This window comes from Nannochloropsis gaditana (genome assembly GCF_000240725.1).
Source record: "Nannochloropsis gaditana CCMP526 unplaced genomic scaffold scaffold218, whole genome shotgun sequence".
Taxonomy (NCBI): domain Eukaryota; class Eustigmatophyceae; order Eustigmatales; family Monodopsidaceae; genus Microchloropsis; species Microchloropsis gaditana.
Genome location: NW_005803735.1, coordinates 1 through 8752, shown reverse-complemented (window position 1 = coordinate 8752; position 8752 = coordinate 1). Strand labels below are relative to the sequence as shown.

Here is an 8752-nt window from a genome sequence, read left to right as displayed (position 1 = left end):
GGGGCGCCTTGACCATCCCCGCTGGGAAGGAGGGAGGAAGGGAGGGAGGAAGCAAAAGTGAGGAAAAGGAGGAAGGAAACGAAGAAGAAGAAGAAGAAGAGGAGGAGGAGGAGGAGGAAGAGGAGGAAGAGGACTGCGGGATACTGGTGGAGGACGTGAGCCTCCCAGAGCTATACCCGCCGGGCCGTCTGGTTCATATCTACAGCTACCGCGGCGTCTATAAGGCCTGCATGCCCCCCCGAAGCTTCCCGGGCCTGCGCCGCATCCCCCTGCAGGGGAATTTGCTGAAGGACCACGCCCCCACGGCCTACTTCTCCGCTCTCTGCGAAGTGATCGACGTCCGCCGAGCCCCGCAGCCGCCGCCCGCGTGGGAGGGGTTCAAGGAGAAGGAGGCCTGCGTCTGCTGTGCGGTGGATTTGACCTGGCAGCGGGCCACGGCCAGCGAGGCGCATCGGGACCGGGAGAAGCACAATTGTCGCTGCTGCGGTGGACTGGTTTGTCAGGATTGCTCCCGGCATCGTCGGGCCTTGCCCTCCATCGGGCTCTCTGCGCCTGCTCGGGTCTGCGACCGGTGTTTTTTCGGGGGAAAGCAGTCGGCAGTGGAGGCGACGGAGCGTGGATGAGGCTTTGGGGGAGAAGGAGGAGGAAAAGGGGAAGGAATGGGGCGTGGCCGAGGGAGAGGGTGCGCTCAGTCAAGGGGTTGCATAGCCGACATAGGGCGCATAAGTGCCCTGCACAGGAATATAATTACATAGTGACCAAGGAAAAAGATGCTGGATATAAGAAATGAAAAATGGAAGCACAGTGTAATGTATAAAGTAATGATGGGAAGGCTGAACATAGGAAAGGGTGCCAGGGAAAAAGTGAACACGAAGTGCGCAGAAGGACGCAGGTACAGAAACGCGAGGCGCGGGATTATACATAATCAGAGAAGAAGGAATGGTTGGCTTGTGCCAGCGAGGTGCGGGGCGTGCATGATACGAGAGTCAAAGGACGAGGGCCGACCGGGCCGGTAAGCCGCTGGTCACGTTCGTGATTGACAGAGCCAAACATTCACATTATCCGGGCAAGTGCTGTCGAAAATGCTTTTGTCTCATGAGAATCAGTCACATATTCAATTGTGCCTCGGTATACGATTGTAAAGAATGGAGGAGACAGCTCCACGAAATGCGAGGGACTACAGAAAAGCAATAAATCGTGTGTGGAAAAGATATCGTTATTCCTTCGGGTCGAATTTCTTCAAAAATCTATACTGTATGCGTCAAGGATACAAACGTTTTCATGCTGTATCATGCATTACAATCCTTTAAAATGAGTCTACTACCATCTGAAACCCGCAGTCGCTTTACAAACACATGATTTACAGGGACCGAATCTCATGCATCGCTCCGTGCTTTCTTTAGCTCTCTAGAGTTTCTTTCAATCAAACGCTCAACGCCTTGCTGAAAAAGATCGCAACGAATGGGCATATCCATTTCGTAAAAGGGATTCTTGAGCACATAGTCTGCGTAGAGTTCGTAAATTCCGTGTAGCACATTATCCAAGTCCGGCGTGCCCGGCTCGGCTGTCAAAACGAATTTTACCCCCGTCCGGCTCTGGAAACACTGGAGCTTCAAATTGTCGCATTCGAGCTTTTCGATGCCTGACGATGCCAATGGTGCTACCTGCGCAGCGATGGAATGCAAGCCATGAAATGTAGATCCCAAGACAAGCCACTCGTTCACCGTAAGCCGAGGTGCGCTAGAACTTAAATCTTTGTTGTAGATGAGGCCTCCCGACCTTGAAATGACGAAAAGATGCAGAAACATGACTCCTGTTTGTGCGCGATAACTATTTAATTCGGCTTCAATGTATTATTTTGCCCGGCGCAAGACGCCAATACCCGGGGGGGGAAGACGGCAAAGTCTGATGATGTGATCGAAAAGCTACCCGAAGGCTATGGATGACGATGGTGGACGCCGGATGATGTGATGGAAAAGGTGCCCGAGGATCCTCGATGACGACATGATGACGGACAGGAAGCCCGATATGCGACACTCAGGACTCGAGGCGCTGTATGTTCATTGCTAGATCAAGCCATGAGGTGATAGTTTTCGCCACCTACCGCCCCGCGCTTATGCGCACGTGCCAAATACTTTCCGTCTTTCGTCGCTTTATTCCATGTTCTTCGCGAACCAGACGAAGGTCAACGAGCACCACACGACGTATTCGTCTCCCCGTTCTCACGCTTGACCCCTAGCAGGCCACATTTGCTTGCATCACTACGCTCTCAAAGCCAATTTTCAAAAGTAATGCCATTTTCCACCTTTGTTGGAGTAAAAGCTGCTTTTATCACACCCTTTCTGCATGTTCAACCCGACGAATATGCTAGATGCCGGCTCTTCAAGTCCATCCTCATATTCAGATGTTTGTTCTTCCTCACCTTTCACATGAACAGTTGCAGAGGACGACTCAATCGAGTTTTGTGAAGTCTTCGGATACGTTCTTTTATTGTAAGAAAGTATGTCATCGAGCACCGGCAAACGCAACGTGAGCCCCTCGAGAGATGCAAATGGTTCTACGGCCAAGAAGGGGAAGCAGTCCCTCGTAACCCCCTTGTCGACCAAAGCAGTGAACACGGTCCGTGTGCTCTGCGCTGATATGGTTCAGAAAGCAAACAGTGGACATCCTGGCGCGCCGATGAGTCTGGCGCCGCTTGCTTATCTCCTCTGGACTCAAGTGATGAAATACAATCCTAAAGATCCGCAATGGCTAGCCCGAGATCGTTTCGTCCTCTCGAACGGCCATGCCTGCGCGCTACTCTATGCGATGCTTCACCTCACTGGATACGCGCAGGTCACGATGGACGCATTGAAGGCGTTTCGGCAGGTGGACTCCATCACGGCCGGCCACCCCGAGAACACCCTGATCAAGGGGGTGGAGGTGTCCACGGGCCCTCTGGGGCAGGGGATCTCGAACGCGGTGGGCTTGGCCATGGCCGAAATGCACCTGGGGGCTGTCTTTAACAAGTCAGGACATGCGAAGGTCGTAGACAACTACACGTATGTGATCTGTGGAGACGGGTGCCTGCAGGAGGGGGTGTCTTCCGAGGCCTCTTCGCTCGCCGGGCATTTGGGTTTAGGGAGGTTGATCGTCTTCTACGACGACAACCAGATCACCATAGACGGGGACACGGCGCTGTCTTTCACGGAGGATGTGGCGAAGCGCTACGAGGCCTACGGCTGGCACGTGCAGACGCTGGAGGACGTGCAGGACCTGGATGCTCTCTTGGCAGCGACCAAGGCGGCCAAGGCCGAGACCGATAGACCGAGCATGATCAAGATCCGCACCCGGATCGGTTTCGGGAGCAAAAAGGAGGGTTCCCATTCCGTGCATGGCTCGCCTCTGGGGGCGGAGGACCTGAAGCAGCTGAAGAGCCGCTTCGGCTTTGACCCTGAGCAGGCCTTTGTGGTGCCCACCGAGGTGGCCGAGCTCTTCCAGGCCGCGGGCGCGAAGGGAGCGGCGGCCCAGGCGGCCTGGAACACGGCCATGGAGGCATACAAGGGTGCTTTCCCCGCGGAGGCATCGGAGCTGGTGCGTTGCACCGAGCATCGCTTGCCAGATGGTTGGAGAGAGAAGCTCCCCCGGTACACGCCGGAGGACAAGGCAATGGCCACGCGGAAGTTCTCGGAGATCGCCTTAAACGTCTTGGCGCCCATGCTGCCGGAGCTGGTGGGCGGGTCTGCAGATCTGACCCCGTCGACCCTGACGGCCCTGGCGTGCTCCGGCGATTTCCAGAAGAAGACGCCGGACGGCCGGTACGTGCGCTTTGGGGTCCGCGAGCACGGGATGACCGCCTTGGCCAACGGGATGTTTGCTTACGGCGCTTTGCGGCCTTTTGTCGCCACGTTTTTGAACTTCATCGGCTACGCCTGGGGCGCGGTCCGCCTCTCTTGCCTCTCGCACTTGGGCGTCATCTTCGTCATGACCCACGACTCGATCGGGCTGGGCGAGGACGGACCCACCCACCAGCCGGTGGAGACCTTGGAGCAGATCCGCGCCATGCCCAACCTGCACTTGCTGCGCCCTGCCGACGGTAACGAGGTTTCAGGGGCCTACATCTCTGCGCTGGAGCACCCATACACGCCCTCGGTCCTGGCCTTGAGCCGACAAAACCTCCCCAACCTGGAAGGGACCTCGGCGGAGAAAACCTTGCTGGGGGCCTATGTCCTCGCCGAGATGGGCGGGAGCAACGGTGGAGGGGGAGCACCGGAGCTAATTTTGACGGGCTCGGGCTCAGAAGTGGCGATAGCGGTAGAAGCTGCGAAGACCCTGGCCGAGACTGTGCGTGTCCGGGTCGTATCCTTTCCTTCATGGGAGCTCTTCGACCAACAGAACAAGGAATACCGGCTCTCCGTCTTCTCCGCCGGCGTACCTGTAGTGAGCGTTGAGGCGTCTGCCACGCACGGATGGGCCAAGTACTCCCACGCCGCCCTCGGACTGACCTGGTTCGGTGCCTCCGGTCCCTACGCCAAGGTGTACGCCAAGTACGGATTGACGGCTGATAACCTCGTCAGCAAGGCGAGGGAGGTCCTAGCTTTCTATGCGGGGGATAGACAAGTGCCAAGTCTCATTGACGTGCCCTTTATTTCGAAACAGCTCGATCACAAGCCTGTGGCCACATCCCACGCTTAGATCATGCAATGTTTCTAACGGACGCGGGAACGACGAATGTTTGACCCCTTTGTACCCATGTCGTAGCAGATCAGAGAGAGGTTTCAGCATAAAAAAAGGCGGGAAGGGGAGAGCAAGAAGAGGAAGTAATATCATCCTGACCGGGCAAGATTCAATAGCTCACTACTTAGGAGAGTTATCAGCAAAGAGGAGAGAATTAAGGTCTTTTTGGTACTTCGTGCATGTGAAGATATTTCACCCGCCAACGTGAAGAATTGCGCCGGTCTCACTCTAGTGCTTGCATTTTTTTAAATTTTGAATTCTTGTCAAGGCACAACATGTCTAGGAGGGGAGGTTACGAAGAACGATGATGGCGACATCACGTTGTACGCCAAAAACGTATTAGCATTCCCGCCTCCTTGTTCAACACGTAATGCACGCCCCCTATCCTTGACGATGTATCCTTCCCCACAGATACACCCGGACAGAGTGGCTCCTCGGGGTTCGCGGATGGATCAGTCGACAAGAAGAAAACCAAGGCCAGGCCTGAAGACAAGTGCTGAGGCTTTCTTCACGACAACCGCTTCAACCGCCACGCAGAGGGAGAATCCTGCCGCCGCCTCCAGCACCAGCAAATCATCAGGATGGAAAGACAGGCTCAAAGAACGATGCTTAAACCACGTGCATCGGGAGCGGGGCCGGTTGATTCAAGAGCTTCGAGGCCTGAAATCCCCACCTCCTCGTGCCCTGTCCTCGCACGTTCCGTCAGAACCCCCTCCGTCCTCAACACTTTCTCCATCGCTTGCACTATTGCGGCCCTCAGAGAGCTCCAGTCCATCGCTATGTTTTAATCCATCGTTAATGGGAAGCACGGTCATGTCTATATTACAGAGTGAAATGAGGGTTGTCCGTATGTCCTGCGAGGAAGGGCAGGCCCACGGCGCCGATGGAAAGCTAAATGATGATGGCATCAATGGTTTCAGGCATGGAGAGAATGAGGATCAATCATTCGAGCCACGTTATCCACCACGTCCCATTTTCGCATCGAACCAAGGCCATGCGACCCCGCCATCGGGATCTTGGTTGAAGGAAGGCGGGTCTCCGATATCACGGTCGGTGGCAGAAGAAGAAGACCGTGCGACCACTGAATACGAAGCGGGGGGATTGGAAGATCTCTCAGAGATGGAGCAACTCGAGCTTATGCGCTGCATCGAAGAAGCGCTGGAGGCGGAAGTCATGGCGGCAGATGCGGAGGCGTTGGAAGAGTACTCGCAGTTAGAAAGCTCCGATATCGAGGCCTCAGTGCAGGCGCTATACGATTGTCACACCCTCTCACACGACGACATCGCCGTCCTCTGCCCTTGTTGCAAGTCTAATTTCCTGCTCAATCACAACGAGGACATAGCTTGTGCTTGCGGCTTAAGGTTGGACGTCGGGGGAAAGGCAGGGAAGATGACATGGCTGCAGGCCCGACTCGCGGATGTGTACGCGCAGCACAGGGCCCAATGCATGCTGCAAGAGCCGGTCTTTAGTCAGCGAGAGCCGCCGGGCTTGTGGGTGGAGTGCGGGTCCTGCGGCCTGCGGGATCACATACTGTAAGGGGTCGGGAACAGTGGCCGGTAGCTTGGGCTCATGAGGTCCGCGTCGCTTTCATTGTCAAGAGATTCGCCTCGGGCGAGGTTGTGTAAAAAGTAAAAGACGCCCTTTTTCAGGAAGCAAAAGAAGTACCACCGAACGTCGAATGAAGGACTTCCTTTCGCTCGTACGGAAAAGCGGTGTCTCGGCACGTGATTGCCCCTCCCTGTTCCCTTTTTTTTAATTACGGCTCTGCAAACGTGATGAGTGAAGAAACAAATCCTTCCCGATCTTCCTCCACTCTACACGAGGCTCCCTCTCGTGCTGCGGCGAGCAGAGCCCCGCAAGGAGCGGCGGGCACGTTTGTGAGGGGCTGGCGAGGCGAGACTTGGAACTGAATGAGTGGCAGAGGGCTCAACATTGACATCCTGAATCTCGCTTTGGGCCGCATTTCTCTGCAATCTCAAGCCCGCAGGGTAATGCGCGGGGTTGTCTGTTTTCCCTTCGTCCTGGATGGACTGCGGCCCCTTGGACTGGAGTAGAGCCGCACCGGCTTCCGGCGCTCGCAAGCATTCATCTTGACGTTGCTGATCGCGAGTGCGACGTCGAGTTTTGCGCAGCCTCATTGCTTTGAGCTCAGGCGAAGTAATCCCTAGTGAGGCCGCAGACCGAGGACGGAATGGTTCGTGCCCGAGAAGTCTAAGGGGGGAATTTTCACTTACCGAAGGACCACAAGGAGAATAATCACCAGGAGCCATACTAGCTTGGAGCTGATCGAACGTCTCACGCCGACTTTCGCCGCGCTCTGGACCGGACATGGGCCGTGCCTGGGCCTTGTCAAAGGGTGCTTTTGTCTCTGCCTCCTCGTCAACATGGTCTTGCCAGTCACTCTCCTCCTCGTCCACACTAAGTATTCCTCGTAGTTTTACAAGCAGGCTCATTCCCTCCTGAAAGAGCGGCAGGTCAGTCACGTCTTCTTTTACCATTCCTTCGTCCTTGGGGGCGGGAGCGTCCAGTGGACAAGTACTTGGGAATGAGGACAACAACGATAATTTAGGGTGACTCCCTACAGCGGCGCCACCATGGAAGAGGTTCAATTTGTCAAAGATGCCAAACATAGTGGTAATGCTTTACAACTGTGTTCGTGTGAGAAAATGTTACGTTAGCTCCCATCAAGTAGTGTGCTCATTGAAATTTCCGGTTTGAAGATCCGTTAAACGTTAATGAAATTGTAGAGTGACCTCAACTCGAAGGGCTTCTCAACGAAGCCCTCTGCCTTGATCACTGCTTTCAAAAGTAGCATTTTTACCACAATGAATAAAAACATAAATGGAAAGACTTTGCGTATTGCCATGACTCATGCGTCGGTACCACATTACGCAATAGCCTGATTGTCCTCGTTTCAAAAAATCTCCTCTTGGAGTCCCGAGTCCCCTGATAGGCTTCCAGGGCGGACGGATCGATCTTCTTTGAAATCTGCAAGAGCACGCGCTAGCGACAAAGAAATGGTACCATCACTTTATGAGGACGTTATTGGCTAATTCTTTTTTAACGTCCCCCGCTTTATCTCCTTTATCTTGGCACTGGGAACTTGCCGTTAGTATGTCTTTCTTGGTTTTGTTTCTCCCGACACTCGTTTAAAATTGCAAAACCTGTTTCTGCCCTGGGTCACTGATAGGCCACCACAAGCGACTGTTAAGAAAAGACACAATGGGAAAATTACTATGCCGTCTAGTACTCGGCCGCGCATGTATACTTTCGTCGACCCTTTCTTGCTTGCGTCCTCTTCTCGCAATTGCTTTTCCTCAGCAACTTTCCGTCTTGGCATGGAGCCACGTTGCCCTCTGTCCACAAGCAATGCCATGTAGTTGCCTTGTTGCAAGCACCTTCAATCCTCCTTATGGCCGCGCGGTCCCCCCGCGACCTCCTCCATCCTCTGTCAAAAGGTAAAGACACGAAGAAGAACAAGTCGCATATATCGTGAGCAACGGCATATAACCCAGGTGAAAATTTTGTTCGACTTAAATTCGATCGCGAACCGACGCAGACAAATTGCTCGGCCTCCTATTTTGTCCCCTCCACTTCATGCATGCAAAATCCCACCCATCATCATCATAATCAAAACCCCACCGCCCGAATCTCACACTCCCAACGGCACCACTCGCTTCCATCACTCACCAAAATGCCCATGGCGCGGTCCACAGCTACCGAGTTCTCAGGATGCGGATGCGTCATGGCTGCCGCCAGAGGACTGGGGCCCGGGTACCGCGAGGCAAATCGAGGCCTTTCCTCCGACTGCGGCTGTTGCTGCGGACTTTTTGAGGGAGGAGAAGAGGCGGTGGGAGAGGATGGCTCGATCAGGAGGTGAGGCAACGGGGGCGGGGGCATCATGGGCGGCAAGGCATAGCTAGGGTCCAGCCCGTCGACCAAAACCAGGGGCTCCCCTTCGGAATACTGCGGCTGCCAAGAGTAAGGCGGGAAGCCATATTGCGGGGAGGAGGGTGGGTACATCTCCGCACTGGCT

General features: G+C 54.8%; 1 protein-coding gene across 1 annotated transcript; it reads right to left on the bottom strand.

The window, feature by feature from the left end:
* Nucleotides 1–1304: 1304 nt before the first annotated feature.
* NGA_2107020 (trafficking protein particle complex subunit 4) lies at nt 1305–1818 on the bottom strand (the record flags this gene model as incomplete). Its single annotated transcript, XM_005855345.1, has 1 exon — nt 1305–1818. A coding segment is annotated over one exon (442 nt), but the record flags the coding sequence as incomplete, so codon positions are not given.
* Between the last annotated feature and the right edge of the window lie 6934 nt (nt 1819–8752).